Raw genomic sequence first — 17,234 nt, 5'->3', positions numbered from 1 at the left:
GTGCTAAGGGAAGCTGTCCAGTGGTCAGAACCCAACCACAGCCCATATCAACTCTTGTTTTATCTATAGCCTACAGTATGCCAGCCTGACCAGCCTGAAAATTGAGCAGGCCAAGCTGGTCATAAAGCTGGTCTAGCTGGGTATGAGCTGGTCAACCAGCATGGTCAGGCTGGTCATAAAGCTGGTCTAGCTGGGTATGAACTCGTCAAGCAGCTACCAGCTATTTCAAAACATAGCTTGAGCTGTTGTATTCAGCAGGGATCATGACCCTAGCTCACAAACGCTGGTGTCTGTAGCACTGGCCAGATCCCGGAAACGTGTTGTGACAGGAGCTGGAACCTTGAGTCACCGAAGACATAAAAGGTGCTGTGTGTTTTGAAGTGTGCTGACGGTTTCACAGTGCCAGTCTGCCTTCAGATATCTATTGAATGCTTCCATCCTGCTCTTCACCTTAAAATGTCCTTTCATTTCCCCGGGACACCTAAGACTGGAGACATCAGTGCTTTGATCCAACCCTGCACATTTCCTGACCCGCCCACACAAAGCATGTGCAATACTATTTACATTACATTACATTATTGGCATTTGGCAGACGTTCTTATCCAGAGCGACGCACAGTTGATTAGATTAAGCAGGAGACAATCCTCCCCTGGAGCAATGCAGGGTTAAGGGCCTTGCCCAAGGGCCCAACGGCTGTGCGGATCTTATTGTGGCTACACCAGGATTAAACTGCGTGTCCCAGTCATTTACCTTAACCACTACATTACAGGCCGCCCTATGGGTTTTGAAAGATCTATGCTTGATATCTGAAAATGACATCATGTGCAGACCGAAACCTCTTATGCTACACTACTGGTTATTCTAAATCAGATCAGGTCAGACATGTTTCCATGTTGTTTCCAGGGGGCATGGCTTATCTAAATATGCTGTGTGTTCTCTGACCAGATTGTATGGCTTATTTAAATATGCTGTGTGTTCTCTGACCAGAGTGTGTGGCTTATTTAAATATGCTGTGTGTTTTCTGAGCTGTGCCTCATGAAGCTATAACTTAAAGATGATCTTCAGCAGGGATTATGTGCTGGGCCTTATGAAAGAATTTGAAATGAAACTATGTTAATGACCAATGATCAAGTACAAATGGACTCCAAATGTTACCACAGACTGCTTTAATTATTCTTTGATATTAAAGATATAGTAATACAGTAGATATGATATCTTAAGCATGTAGTACTGAGGTCATTTCACTCCAGACTATATTATACAACATTCTTACAATACATTAATATATTAATTATATATAATCAATATAGCTTCCAGAACAAACCACAATAGAGGAGAACCAGAAGTTTGTTCACCTGATTTAATAAGTGCAATAGTGCCGAACCCGCTAAGAACATTCCAATTTTAGCAGGTATTGTTACAACATCACTAAAGCACCAGTGCTAGTCCTCTATGCTAACCAAGAACGAAACAACAAATTCTAAATACTGTACATACACATGATATCCATATCAAGCCCAAAGAAGAGAACCATAATGCCTTAAAAAATAACCTAACACGATCATTTCACTATTTTATTAGTTATTGCACAGTGCAGAGGAAATATCAAGCACAATGACAACCACCCAGAGATAACTGAATATGAGTACAAATAGGAAAGTGCAAATACATTTATACTTACTGGAGCAGAGGAAGGATCTTTTGTTGTATGTAAAGCTACAACACAGGTTCTAGAGAGATAGACAGATTATTAACTTCCTGTTACATGAGCATTTACTGTATGCCACAAACATCCTCTCTTCCCCGCAGAGACAAGACCAGAGGAACAGATTTTAAGGTGTGAGATCACAATCAGTAATCACAAATGTGATCAGAATGCTCTAAACTGAACTTTCTCATGCAGACGTAACTGTTGGTAACTGAAAGCAATAGAATTATTGAATAAAAAAAAAAAACTACTCTTCAACGGGTTAAAAAAGATACAATTAGTGAAAACAAGTTGCAGAGACGCAATGTGCAATGCGTTCTGCACTGCTTTCATTAACTTACAGTTCACTGGTTTTCATTTGCATATCAGGGTGCCATAGAATGGAACAAGTTGGCAATGGCCACAGAGCCAAGAGCCACAGGGTCTGCTGGGGTCCCCAACCCTGGTACCCAAGAGCCAAAGGGTCTGTTGGGGTCCCAAAGCCTGATACTCGGGAGCCACAGGGTCTGCTGGATTTTGTTGTTACTCAGCACGAAATGTTGATTACAATTAACTCATCTGACCTGGTTTCTTTGCTCCAAGCTAGTCCTGGTTTTCAAAACAAAACTCACCCTGCAACTGTGTAATGCTGGGGTTGCAGAACAAGTCTACTGGAATTTCCGTGAAGAATACAGTATGATGCCTATGAATTTGATTGCTGGTGTTTGGTGTTTGTTCATAAGTTTATAAAGTAATTAGTTTCTCTACAGCATTCTGAAAACTAATGCTATCAGTTGTGGATTACTCAAAAATACTTGCTAGCTCCTTCCCAAGGTTTGTGTCCCATACAACAATAGAACAAAATGCTCAACAAATAAAGGAATTATTTGTTCCCCACTAAAACCCCAGGGGCCTGTCCTGTTACTGTGCTTTAGCTCAGCAGCCCCGAAACAATTTAAACAATTGGCAGCCTGTTTGTTTCTCAACCCACTTTTTGTACCTCCCACTAGCGATAAAAGAGACACTAAAGAGCATTAAAGAGACACTCCTTGCGACACCAGGTTGAAATTAATCTGAAACTATTAATTTAGCTGCCGACTCTGGAAGCAGTTTTACTGGGGAACAGTGGAGCTCCATTACTCTCTTCAGTTCTGTCAGACCCAATTAATCAATCTAAAACGCTGTGAAGCTTATCTTTAGAGTTTAATATTACCCTGCTGTAAAATCCAGCTATTGTATGCCAGCTTGACCAGCTTGAAGATGGAGCTGGTCAAGAAGGTTATAAGCTGGTCTAGTTGAGTATGCACCAGTCAACCAGCTAGAGCTGGTAGCTTGTTTGAGCTGGTAGTTGGTCAACTAAAACAATCAAAACATAGCTTGACCTGGTCAAACCAAGTCAAGCTGGGAGCTGGTCTGATCTGGTCAACCAGGTAAACCATGTCAGGCTGGGAGCTGGTCTGAACTGGTCAACCAGTTACCAACTGTTTGAAAAACCTAGCTTGAGCTGTTTTTTTTCAGCAGGGTATGCAGTTACAAATAAACTCAGAACGCATGACATTACATTACATTATTGGCATTTGGCAGACGCTCTTATCCAGAGCGACGTACAGTTGATCAGACTAAGCAGGAGACAATCCTCCCCTGGAGCAATGCAGGGTTAAGGCCTAGCTCAAGGGTCCAATGGCTGTGCAGATCTTATTGTGGCTACACCAGGATTAGAACCACCGACCTTGCGTGTCTACGTCATTTACCTAATGCCACAAGAATTAACAGTAACATATAACAGATCGGAGAGGCATTATTGGTCCCTTAAGCAGGAGCCATACAGAATATAACAGGAGAACTGATAGCTGTTGATGGCGGCGCGGATGGTGCAGTGGGTAGCACTGCCGCCTCACAGCAAGGAGGTCCTGGGTTCGAATCCCCGTCAGCTGGGGCTTCTCTGTTTGAGTTTGCATGTTCTCCCCGTGTCTGTGTGGGTTTCCTCCGGGTACTCCGGTTTCCTCCCACAGTCCAAAGACATGCAGGTTAGGCTGATTGGAGAGTCTAAATTGCCCGTAGGTATGAGTGTGTAAGTGAATGGTGTGTGTGCCCTGCGATGGACTGGCGACCTGGCCAGGGTGTATTCTTGCCTTTCGCCCAATGTATGCTGGGATAGGCTCCAGCCCCCCTGCGACCCCGTTCAGGATAAGCGGGTTAGGATAATGAATGAATGAATGAATGATAGCAGTGCACAGTCCACAGTGTGCATCCATGTTATCAGTGAGGAACACAAGCAGCCCCTGCTGGCCACATTACGTACTGCAGCCTGCGAAAGGGCCCAGACATTGATCCAGGAAGTCTGTTCTCAAGAAGGCTTCATTGATACAGCCCAAAAACCTCCTGCTTACATGACGAAAGTTACAATACAGAAACACAAACATGGAGAATCCATCCACTGTAAAAATAAAGCTAAAATTATTATTTAAAAATATACATCATGCAAAAATAAGTCATTAAATTATATTCCAATCATTTAGAAGATGCTCTATATCCATAGAGTGACTTGGAGATCCCAAGTGTTACTCTCAGAGAACAAACATCAAGAAGACAGAGGCCCATTACAAACTCTAAGTGTAATGCATGGCTAATACTGCAGTTAACTCTGCTTTTAACAGGTAACAGATAATTGCAGGCAGAGACCTGTGTTCCATGGAAATGTGGTCCATTAGCTTAATCTGCAAATCTGCAAACTCTAGGTTACGAGTACCAGGTTTACAGCTGAACACTGTTAATAATAATTTTATAATAATAATGATAATAATCATCACTTAGTCCTGGCAGATAATTAGCAAAACACTATAATGTGTTGTCATATTGATATACACTCAGTGAGCACTTTATTATGTATTTATTAGACTTATTTTTTTGACTTATTAAATCTTCTGCTGCTGTAACCTATCCACTTAGAGGTCTGAAGCATTGTGTGCTCAGAGATGCTCTTCTGCATACCACTGTTGTAATGCATGGTTATTTATGTCACCTTGCTGTCAGCTTCGATCTATCTGGCCATTCTCCTCTGACCTATCTCAATAACAGCACGTTTTTTCCGGCAGAACTGCTGCTCACTGGATGTTTTTGTTTTTTTGCACAATTCTCTGCAAACACTAGAGACTGTTGTGCGTGAAAATAACAGGAGATCAGCGGTTTCTGACCCCTGTCTGGTTCCAACAATCATTCCACAGTCAAAGTCACTTAGATCACATTTCTTCCTCATTCTAACATTTGGTCTGAACAACAGCTGAACCTCTTGACCATGTCTGCATGCTCTTATGCATTTGGTTGCTGCCAGATTATTGGCTGATAACATATTTGCATGTGTACAGGTCTAATAAATAGCTCAGTGAGTGTATATTACCGATAACCAGATAAAACATGCAACAATGACTGAAAACATTAGGTGGTTGTCACAACACAGTTACCAGAATTCCCAGTAAAATGTCATGTCCCAGTCGAACCCTGACTTGGAATGTTTCTTTAGTTTAAAAAAAAAAAATTCATGTGAATTGGAATTAAAAGAAGTAGAATTGAATTAAATTACCAAAAAAGGGAAAAAAAAGAAAGAATGCTAAGTGGAAAGTAATTTATACTGTAACCTTCTGAGCAACAGTAGCCAGATTGAAACAATATGTTTTTCCATCATAATCACTTTATTGGGTCTGTATGCTACAGTACATTAGCTAATATCAATGAAATGGCAACAAAATAAAGATGAAACTTCCTGAAGCTTCAATATTGAGGAGAAAGTATTTTGATTGGTTTACTTCAAACCTTACTACCCTGCTAAGAAATTTGAAACATGCATTTCTCTGAGAACCTGGAACAAAGATTTGAATTAAACTGAAAAAGTGCTACGGTAACATTGGCAGACTCGCTCAGCTCACGAAAACACCTTAAGTAAACCACTCTCTGTTTCCTAGGACATAGTAGCAACAAAAGAGATATTGTTACAGGATTCTGTTGCTATGGTGGCAACAAACATATCTGCCAGGTGTGTGAGAGAGAGACAGGGAGAGAGGAAAATATGACTACATCCAAAACGGAAGGCAAGCAATGCAACTTGGTCAATCATGATGAAATCTGGTAAATTTTCTTCCTTTTAATCCTTCATGTTTGTGTGCATAATATAACTGCATTCATGTTTTCTTCATGGAATTGCATGTGTAAACTATAATTCAGTTAGCCTTCTACTATTTAATGTTCTTATTTTTCTTCTTCTTCTTCTTCTTCTTCTTCTTCTTCTTCTTCTTCTTCTTCTACTGCTGCATAGTAGCAGCAGTATTAGCATTGACAGTGGCAGTAGTATTAGCAGCAATAGTAATTGTGGTAGTAGTAGCAGTAAAGGTAACAGTGACAGAATTAGTAAAAGTAGAGTATATAGTAAGGAGTGACAAGTAGTTGTTGTAGCTGTATTAATTAATTAATTAATTCATAAAATAAGAGGTGGATTTGTTCCTATTATAAGCACAGTTGTGAAGAACAATATTTAAAGCACTACAGGTGGGCATCATTCGCTGGCGGGGGAGGATGTTACAGAAGAGAACCTGACATCACTGAACAACAAGATAAATGTTCACAACTGTAAAACATAGAAACAGAGCTCTGACTCATGCAAGCAAACATGCATGTGGATTGTGGTGAAAATGAACATGAGTCAAGTAGTGGCATCAATTTGGTTCAGGCACGCACACACAGTCAAGTGGTGTAGACAGCTGTAATTAAATAGTGCCATAATAATAAGTATGCTTAAAAGAGCTGTTTCAGCCAGAGGATTCTACCTCCTTGTTTCTTCTGTCTGTTTCCTTTGTGATATTACATCACACTAATTTTCAACTTGTTACACTATACAAAATACTGTACCCCCCAAAAAAAACAATATACACAACAATCAAAGAAGGGAAGGTTGTTTTGGCACATATTACAAATGCATGTACATAAATTACAGGTGCTTTCTGAGTGCACAATAAGCTTTAAGGTTTCGGATGTTTTGTTCTATCTATATTTCTCATTAGGTTCACATAAAAGAACTTCAGGAAGCCATCACCACTGTGTCCTCTGTGACGTTTTAATTCAGGAAAGTTAACGAGGAGTGGGAAGCTTTGTTTACTGATCCGTCTTTAAATGCCTCTTACCGCTCGCAGGAAAGTACACATAAATATGGAACTGGAGTCCGCCAAGAGCTGGCCTCAGAAATGGGGCTTTCTGACAGAGTCGTACAACCAGGTGAGATCATAACAACTGTCCTAAGAAAGGGAACACTAGCTCATTCAATGTTTGTTAAGGGTTTTGAAGGATTGGGTTCACTGGCAGGTTGAAAATCACATTGTTTGTGAATAACTGCAAGTGCTTAGTCTCAATGCCTCTTTGTTGTGGTGAACTAACCCCTTATATTTTTGTAAAAGTCAGACGTTAGTACAGTTGCGGGTAAACAGTGCATTCTGATTGGTAACGTACGCTGACTTATAAAGAGGTGAAAAGGTTACTGAGGGTGTATATGTGGGGCAGAAGGAGCTACATAGAATGAATGTGTTGTGCTGTTTATTAAATAAAATGTCGGCCACCATGGGGTTCCCCTTACAGTCTGTTTTTTAATTTTTAAAATCCTCTATCTAGTTGGTTGCCCTTCCTTTTGTTTATGCCCTAAGCAGGAACATGCCATTTGTAAAGTAGTACCAGAGCAGAGGTAGGTTCTTCCTGGCTGAAAGCAAATTGGCATGAAAAACAACAAGGAAATGGTTTCAGAGGCATGTAGACAGGGAGCAGGTGTGGAATAGTTTCTCACCTGTTCAAGTGATATTTGGGCAGGCAATGCAGGAGAGCAGCAAGGTGACTGACAGAATCCTGAAATTGGAACTTCCTGAACACCTGAGGACACGCCCGCCAACTCCACCTGAGGAATACCTGGAGGTGACCACTCCCCCAAGCCCCTGGTTTCACTCCTCCCTGCTAGGCCCCTGTCTTTTATCAGGCAAACGCAGGGTGCTTTGTTTAGAATAAATCATTTTCACAGTTGAAGGAAGACAATTATTTGTAGTAGTGGAAGTATCAGAAAGATTTCATCTATAGAATCTATAAGATCAAACCACACTGTTTAATAGATAAATGGTTTGGTGGTAATAGAGCATTTGGTAGCTGTGTAAAACACAATAATACATAGCCTACCTGTGTCCAGTACAGTAACATTATAAAAACACAAACCTGTATCATATAACTGTGTGCTATACAGTAACACCATTATTACTGGTGTTACTGCTCAGTCACATTGAAAGCTTTTTGCCAGATTGGTGTTTAAAAACAAACAATGGTTAATACAACTGATATTGCTGGGTGCCTAATTGGTGCATAAACCTGATGTCATTGAGCACTTGCATGGTATCTATTCTCCCTACTGTACTGGATATATCTCCTCTGTGAAAAAACCGCAGGTTTTGGCATGTAACGTGTTAAGCTGAACGCGCTCGGGGATCTGCAGGGAGTGTTTGTACCGTGTCTGTGCCTCGCTGACGCAGGTGCGGCCGTCTCCTCCGGTTCCCCAGACGACGCAGGCGTTCATCGGCTGGCGCTCGGCGGTGCCAGGGCTGCAGCTTGAGCGGTATGGCAGGGTGCAGTGTGGCAAGAAGAGCTTCCTGAAAGAGCTGGGCTGGGCGCTGGATGGCTGCAGCTAATGCCTGATACTGTCTGCTCCATGCCCTGCACAACCCAGCTAACCCCCACCCAACTAACCCCAACCCAGCTAACCAGAACCCAGCTAACCCCAACCCAGCAAACCAGAACCCAGCTAACCGCCACCCAACTAACCCCAAACCAGCTAACCAGAATCCAGCTAACCCCCACCTAACTAACCCTAACCCAGCTAACCAGAACCCAGCTAACCCCCACCCAACTAACCCCAACCCAGCTAACCAGAACCCAGCTAACCCCAACCCAGCAAACCAGAACCCAGCTAACCGCCACCTAACTAACCCCAACCCAGCTCCAGAACCCAGCTAACCCCCACCCAAATAAGCCAAACCCAGCTAACTTCAAAAAACAAACCCAGCCAATCCCAAACCGACTAATCACAACCCAACTAGCCATAACCCTATCTAACCATTACCCAACTAACCCCAGCCCAGCTAAGTCCAACTCAGCGAAGTCTAACCCAGCCAAATCCAACCCAGCAAATCACAACTCAGCCAATTCCAAACCAACTGACACCAACCCAGCTAACCATGCCACAATATAATATATAGCGCATATATTCATGCTCAGCATATATCACTTTTTGTAGCAACTAGGGCTACACAAAGCACAATTAGTGCCTCTCATTCATCCATTCACACGCACTCACACACCAACAGTGAAAGGCTACAATGTGAGGCGTCAACCAACTCATCGGGAGCAATTGGGGGCTAGTTGTCTTACTTGCAGGTACAATAACTATATTTTAATCATAGCATTTGGCATAGATCACATAATTAAGAAACACAGCCTATGAATTATGCATAATGTTGTTAAAATGCTATTACAATTCATTTGCGGTAAAGCAGTATTGTTTTTTGATCAGCTGTCAACCAATCTGCCATGAAATACAACGTGATTTATTTCTTGAGTAAGCTTTTCTAAACAGCATATACTGTATGTATCTATCCATTCTTCTTCTTCTTTTTATTTTTCTTCTTATTTTTCTTATTTTTCTTCTTCATATTCTTCTCCTGCCAAAACTGTTGGTATCAGTCAGGATTATGTATGGTTGTGGATATGCTGAAGCTATCTCGTGCAGCTAAAACCCCTTACATACTCCAGTGGTACTGCACCTCTAAATATGGCTTAGGCCTCACAGTATGGGCAGATGATGAGGCTCATTTTATAAAGAGATAAGCCAAGGATACTACAAATGATGCGAGACTGTTGTTTAAATCCATTCCATATTTACAAACACCGAATATTCATATCAACTGACATACCTTTTATTTCTGTTTGGTCAGCAGATATAATTGTGTTATTTGTTTGTACCTTTTTTCACTCTACATGCTGTGTTCAATGTCTGGCAAAGAGTGAACTAATAAAAGATGAATGAATTGCTCATTTATTTCCTGGTCCTGAAGTGCTACTTCAAAAAAAGGAGATTACATTTATCTTAATTAGAATTTCTTTGCATCTTATGTCTCACACATAGAGGCTGGTATCCTGGCTTTGTGAAAGTGCTGTGTGACAGTGAATCTAATCGTACAAGTGCAGCTGCACTGTTTTTCTACAGCCAGCTCTCAAGGGCACGTTACAGAAGGCACAGTTCAGATTATTGAATCAGATTTCTTCACTTACTTTTCAATGGTCAGAAAAGCATGGCTGTTATTTGGTATAAAGTGAAAAGGGCATCAAAGGCATCAAAGTTATGACGAAAAAGACAGTGTCACTGCCATGATGATACTGTATGTGATGGACAGAATAAATAGGAAGAAAAAGAGGCTGGTGTGTACTGGTGAAATATAAGGCTGGTGTGTGTACTGGTGAAATATAAGGCTGGTGTGTACTGGTAAAATATAAGGCTGGTGTGTGTACTGGTAAAATATAAGGCTGGTATGTGTACTGGTGAAATATAAGGCTGGTGAGTACTGGTGACATATTAGGCTGGTGTGTACTGGTGAAATATTAGGCTGGTGTGTACTGGTGAAATATTAGGCTGGTGTGTACTGGTGAAATATTAGGCTGGTGAGTACTGGTGAAATATTAGGCTGGTGAGTACTGGTGAAATATTAGGCTGGTGTGTACTGGTGAAATATTAGGCTGGTGTGTACTGGTGAAATATTAGGCTGGTGTGTACTGGTGAAATATTAGGCTGGTGTGTACTGGTGAAATATTAGGCTGGTGTGTACTGGTGAAATATTAGGCTGGTGTGTACTGGTGAAATATTAGGCTGGTGTGTACTGGTGAAATATTAGGCTGGTGTGTACTGGTGAAATATTAGGCTGGTGTGTACTGGTGAAATATTAGGCTGGTGTGTACTGGTGAAATATTAGGCTGGTGTGTACTGGTGAAATATTAGGCTGGTGTGTACTGGTGAAATATTAGGCTGGTGTGTACTGGTGAAATATTAGGCTGGTGTGTACTGGTGAAATATTAGGCTGGTGTGTACTGGTGAAATATTAGGCTGGTGTGTACTGGTGAAATATTAGGCTGGTGTGTACTGGTGAAATATTAGGCTGGTGTGTACTGGTGAAATATTAGGCTGGTGTGTACTGGTGAAATATTAGGCTGGTGTGTACTGGTGAAATATTAGGCTGGTGTAAAGATGCAGCTGTCCTGGCTTCTGGCCTCATCCTGGCCGCTCTGTGACTCCTCCCCCTGGCCTTGCTTTCTTTGGCTGAAGTGCCAGACGCTGCCTCAACTGTCCCTGCTATGACCCCTTATTACCACGGCAACATTTCCCACACTCCCCAAGATGGTGACATATATGGTCACACACACTTTTTTCCTTTTTCATTTTGCCATACAGTAATGTGTTTTGGAAAGGTCAGTACTTTCCTTTGTTTGAAAAACAGATTACATTACACTCCATCTGGGTTTTAGGATTCTCAAATCAAGCTGGCAACACTGTTTCCTGTATGTGGTTACCTGGGTGATGGTTCTGTTATTTTATTTTTGGCCAACTATCATCGCCACAGATGGACACTGGATATGACAAGCCGTGTTTGTATTTGAAATTTGGCAGCTGATGGTAATCACTAGCTAACATTGTCACAATGGCGTTTGGCTCTAAGAGGGAACGTTACACTTCCTCAGTTGAAATGTAATTTTACAGGCACGGATCTCTCCATTCCCCCAAGCTCCAAAGTCATCAGTGTGGGTAAAAACATTCACTTGTGCTCCACATTTAATTCGCAGAGCCAGCTGCCTGACTCACATTCATCCATCTACCACAAATGACCTCCTTTAGTGCTCCCAGGCCTGCATTTTAATGCACTTCAGCAGATACAAACCTACACATAGCTCAGCCAGCACAATGTTCTTTACATTCCTGATAGCTCTGGCACCTTCACGGGTGCGCCAAATGGAGAGCGCCATCGGGGAAATTCATCTTGTTGCTATGTGTTCAGCGGTAAGAAGAGACTCAAATACACAAACAGTGTGTTTGTCCTTTGTCTGAGAATGGAGACCATGGGGCTTGATTACACAGATAGAGAATAACTGGCCTTTGTTGCAACCTCTAAAAAGCACACCTCTAACATGTAGCTCTGTTACCTTAAAGGTACAATAGGTCAGATTTTTGTGTTAAAACATTGTTACAGGACCATTGTTAGAAATCCCTTCCTATAATTGAAAAAAGCTCACTGACATGTTGACTCACCCTCTGCCTTTGTTTATAGTCCTTAAATTTCGGACTCAAAATATACAGTTGATGGCCTGAGACTGTACCAACATTGTAAAACTGTGCAATAATTCAAGCTCATTGGTTGAAAATTGGTTCTAATTGCCACAGCCAATGGCGTTTCAACGTCAGCAAATTTACAAAGAAGGGGGAGGGATAAACAGTATGTGGTTTGAAGGTTTTTTTGCTGCTATTCCTCTCTTGACTGATAGAAGTCCGAAATTACCTATTGTACCTTTCAGGGTCAGTAATTTTCACTGCCTGTCTTATTTTAGATTAAAACACAATGCACATTTGACTATCTATGAAACTCACTCCACTGTGCTATAATGCAAAATTAATTGTAGAAATTAATTTTTATTTTATTTGTATTAAAATCTAAGTCTATAAACAGAATAGTGCAAGTTCAGATATAGGGGTTATCCAGGGGAGAAATAAGCTGCAGGTTCATAGAAATGGTGTGATGACTGATCAGTATGACCACCAAATGAAATAGGAGATCTCAAAGCAGTCAAGGCTTTAATACATGGCAACAGAAATACAGTGTCTAAACAATGTAATTTTAGGTTACCGTGAAATTCATGCACCACCTTGTGGACATTTTTTGTTAAGAGCAAACCCAAGAAATGAAATTATACTCTGTAAAATAAAGGTACTTCATTTAATTTCACTAAATGGTTCAAATGTTTATCCAAGTTTGTTATTGAACAATAACAATCATCCTAAAAGAGATCACCTTTTGAATGGATGAATACACAGTGAGGGTATTGAACTATTTGTTCATATATTCACTTGTGTGATGTTGTAGTTCTTTGAATGTTAAGTTATATTTTGACAGTTTGTGAATGTGTTTTTGTAAGACACTCTTTTGTAATGCACTTTATTAGGTATTTATTAGACTTCTTTTTTAGACTTCTAGTGTTGTAACCTATCCACTTAGAGTTATTATGTGTTGTGTGTTCAGAGATGCTCTTCTGCATACCACTGTTGTAATGTGTGGTTATTTGCGATACTGTCTCCTTCCTGTCAGCTTTGACCTGTCTGGCCATTCTCCTCTGACATCTTTCATTAACAAGGCATTTCTGTCTGCAGAACTGCTGCTCACTGGATTTTTTTGTGTTTTTTTTGCACCATTCTTTGCAAACTCTAGAGACTAGTGTGCATGAAAATTCCAGGAGATCAGCAGTTTCTGAGATACTCAAACCACTCAGTCTGCCACATTTTTTCCCAATTCTGATGGTTGATGTGAATATTAACTGAAGCTCCTGACCTGTATCAACATGATTGTATGCATTGCTCTGCTGCCACAAAATTGGCTGATCAGATAATCGCATGAATAAGTTTGCTTATTTATTTGAGGACATTATCGGTAAATAGTTGGTGGGCAAGGAGGGCCATTTCTGTTTCTAGATTTCATGCCAACTTCTGCTCTATGACTAAGACATAGAGTACTGGTGTACTGTTCACAAGTTTGCCAAAACAAAAAACATTCAAAAAGATTGCAAGTTATTCAGACAGTGCATATTCCTCTCACTTTAGCTTCACTGCACTGGCTCCCTGTATCTTTTAGAATAGATTTTATGGTCATTTCACTCATTATCAAAGCTTTAAATGGTATAGCAGCTTTCAGACATCAGATTCCTTGTGACTGTATGTTTCATCAAGAACAATTACTATATTCTCTGATACTGGTCTTTTAAACATTCCTAAGGTCAATCATCAGAAAAGTGGTGAGGCAGCTTTTATTAATTTTGTTCCAAAATAGTGGAGCAACCTGCTGAAATCATCAAAGAAGCAGACTCAGTTCACTTTTTCAGTTGCTTTTTAAAAGATATTTGAAAACTACCCTAGCTTTCATTAAAACAACTATTTTAATTTGTTTTAATTAATTGTATTTGTTTTATCTATTTTATTCTCTTATCGCCTACTTGCTCCTTTACTTTAACTTTTTTATATATTTTTTTATATATATATATTTTTTACTTTTTTTATTTTACTCTCAGTTTATTTAAATTATTATTTTATTATTTTATATTTATATATATATTTATATTTTATAAAATTGCTTTACTCATTCTATTATAATGGAAAGCACATTGCATTGTATTTATGTATTCATTAAAGGTGCTATACAAATAAAGTTTAGTAGTAGTAGTACAGTAGCAGTAGTAGTATAGTAGTAGTAGTTGTTGTTGCTAATTGGCCTAGTCATTTATAATTGATATATTAGCTATGGTTTATAAATAGCAACTGAAGACTGGTCCTGTATGCATATTATTGAACACAGAATATGTGGGTACACACACATTTGTGGGGTTCTTTGGGCATACTACTTTACTTCCTGCATTGATACCTGACTACAGTTCAGGCACTCAGGTAATCAGTTGACTACAGTAACGTATGAGAGCACCACAGGCAGAAGGTATGCAGAGATGTTCCTGATATTGGCCGCTGATACAGCAGAACATCAATGAGATCATCAAAACAAACCATCCCATCATTGTATCTCACCAGATGCACAGACGTTGTATCAGGAAGTGACACAATATACGCTAATTCTGTCTTTATTCCTGTTCCTGTGTTTGAGAGAGTGTGCTCTTCAGCAATGAAATGCCCTGCAAAAAGGCAGATTCAGCCGGTTCAGTTAGCTTAGCAACTGATCAGCGGCCCAATGTGGGTGAAATTGGCTGATAGGGGGGCCTCTAGTCTTACCAGCCTCTTTTGGGCTCTTTCTTAGCAACACTGAGACCACAAACAGCAAGTCAGCAAATAATTGTAATTAAATAAAGATATATAACTTCATATATGAAAAGTCTTCAAAATCATCAATTGTACTGATTGGCAAATTCCAAAAACATTTATTAAAAGAATTGCATTGATTGACAGATGACTATAACACTGCCATCTGGTTAGTTTCATATAATAAAAGTTTAAAAAATTAAGTTAACTGGTTAGTGTGACTATACCTGTCACGTTTCAGGTCTGTCTCGCCATGTTTTATGTTTATTCATTTTGTATTAGTCTTGTATTGTCTTATCATGTATTATGTTAGTCTAGGTTCGTCATGTTTAGTTATGTTTCGTTACGATTTATTTTCTTGTCAGGTTTAGTTATGTCTCGTTACGATTTATTTTCTTGTCATGTCTAGTTATGTTTTTGTACGATTATATTACCTGGTTATGTTGAGTGGTTATCGTTCTTAGTTTCGCTTTGTGTTATGTTTTGATGCTTGTTTATTGTTACGTTAACTGGTCGTTGTTATGCATACACTTTTACATGTTTTTCCGCAAACCTTGCGTTCCGCCTTTTCTCTCTCTCTCTCTCTCTCTCTCTCTCTCTCTCTCTCTCTCTCTCTCTCTCTTTCTGTCATTCACTCCCTAATTGTTTCCATTTGTCTATTTACTAAAACTACTAACGCTAGATCAGGATTGGGTAGAAACTAAAAAACTAATCATGTGTTCATGTTACCTTACGTTTCTCGTGCATGTCATTTACTAATTTACTAATGCTAGGGCAGGATAGGTTTATTACTAATGATTACTAATCTCCTTGTTAAACTTGTCATCCATCGCACCTGTTTTCCATTTCCTTGCTATGCTCTAACTAATTGTTTACACCTGTCTACACCCGCATTTATAGCCCAGTCGCGCTACTGTTCACTGCGAAATTGTCTGCCTGTTTACCACGCAACTCTTGAGCATTTATTACTATTGATTACACGTTAAGATCCAAGCCTGTTTTACCGACCATCGTTATTGATTTCTGTTTCGTTGACCATTGTTTGTTTTTGACCACGTCCTCGCCTACCGTCTTTGTACTTTTGCCTCACTGATTGTTTTATGGTTTCGACTTCCGCATCGCCCTCGACTACGACTCTGCCTGCCGTCCGCCTGTACATCTGCCCCGCTGACAGCTCTCCTGCTACCGGACCTCCCTGCACGTTTACCGACTACGAGTTTGCCTCTTCCCTCGGCACCGTGCTGTTTGTTTGTTTAATATTTGTTTGGCTGGATCTACGTGTATGGACATTGCTTGTTTCGACTACGCTCCTGGGATTCTTCCCGAATAAAGCCCTGAAGGGACTTTATCTAACCTTTGTTTCTGAGTCGTGCATTTTGGGTCCAACCCCCACGCACCCGTCTCAATACCACTTTTAATAAAGCATAACATTCTGCAATTTTATTCTGTACATCTGCACAAAGGGCAGTTTGGTGACCTACCTGTGCATCAACCTTCACTCGCTGTTTGATTTGCTGCCTAAGTGACTTTCCATCAACAGTCGACATCATAACAACATCATATTTCCTTAGGGGTCACCCAAGAAAACACCGATTGAATCCGACCTGCGCCAATATGGTTGGCATGCCCGCAGGAGAGACACATAATTGGCTTCGCATCGCTCGGGCACATGGGAGTGAAACACTTTGGTTAGAGCACTGTTCATTGCTTGAGCGACTCCTGCTGGCTGTCTCGGTGCCCGTGGCTAGCCGTCTCTGCACATGCGTATGAATGGGTCTCCTCCGCCGCTTCTTTGCCTGCGTGGTGCTTGGGGCTTGGCGGAGTTTGGCGCATGAAGTTTAGCCCGTTCCAAACCTGCCAGTAAAATATCTTGTTTTGTTTCATCTGACCAGTATAGCTCAGGTCAGCTTTTATTTTCTGTTGGCAGATCGCCGGGGAGTTTGGTTCCCTTTTTTCGTTCTTTCCTCGCCTATTTTAGTGGTTATCCAACTTATCGTTGTGATCCTTTCCCAGTCGCTCTTCGTCTCTCGCCCCTGCTCCCTCATATAAGATACTCTGATATTCACCCACATTCAAGAGTATCTGTCAAAATTAATTGAAGTTGCTCACACCAAAGTATAAAGCCTATGGCATGTGTCATGGCTGCTAGTCAACGAAGGTCATCTTTTGAACAAGCAAATCGGACAAAAATAAAATGTAAAACCATATCTTCTAGTTTTACTCAATAACCTCTTAAATGCACAAATAATGTTACTACTTATAATATGACTACTCACTAGTAGAATTCATACTACTTAATTTAAAACATTTTCCAATAAAGATATTTTTATAATGAATCAGGCCAAAGATCCTTGCTCACAGGATGCACACCTTTGTTGTTCACCTTGAACTCAGGCGAGCAGATACTCTCGAGTGACTCCC

General features: G+C 40.4%; 1 protein-coding gene across 3 annotated transcripts in view; it reads left to right on the top strand.

Moving 5' to 3' along the window:
- Positions 1–9,797, top strand: part of LOC133110685 (ciliary microtubule inner protein 1-like) — a 38,889-nt gene extending 29,092 nt beyond the window's left edge. The window contains exons 1-4 of one of the 3 annotated variants that reach the window (XM_061220942.1): positions 5,700–5,809; positions 6,868–6,949; positions 7,532–7,633; positions 8,263–9,797. In XM_061220942.1, the coding sequence (XP_061076926.1) occupies positions 5,751–5,809; positions 6,868–6,949; positions 7,532–7,633; positions 8,263–8,391 (372 nt within the window). In that variant the 5' untranslated portion in view covers positions 5,700–5,750 and the 3' untranslated portion in view covers positions 8,392–9,797. Of the gene's footprint in view, positions 1–5,699; positions 5,810–6,867; positions 6,950–7,531; positions 7,634–8,235 lie in introns of those variants that run through there. The other 2 variants (XM_061220941.1, XM_061220943.1) reach the window with 2 other exon arrangements.
- Positions 9,798–17,234: the final 7,437 nt, after the last annotated feature.

The sequence above is a fragment of the Conger conger genome, chromosome 14, assembly GCF_963514075.1.
Source record: "Conger conger chromosome 14, fConCon1.1, whole genome shotgun sequence".
Classification (NCBI taxonomy): domain Eukaryota; kingdom Metazoa; phylum Chordata; class Actinopteri; order Anguilliformes; family Congridae; genus Conger; species Conger conger.
This window is presented reverse-complemented; position numbering and strand designations above follow the sequence as displayed.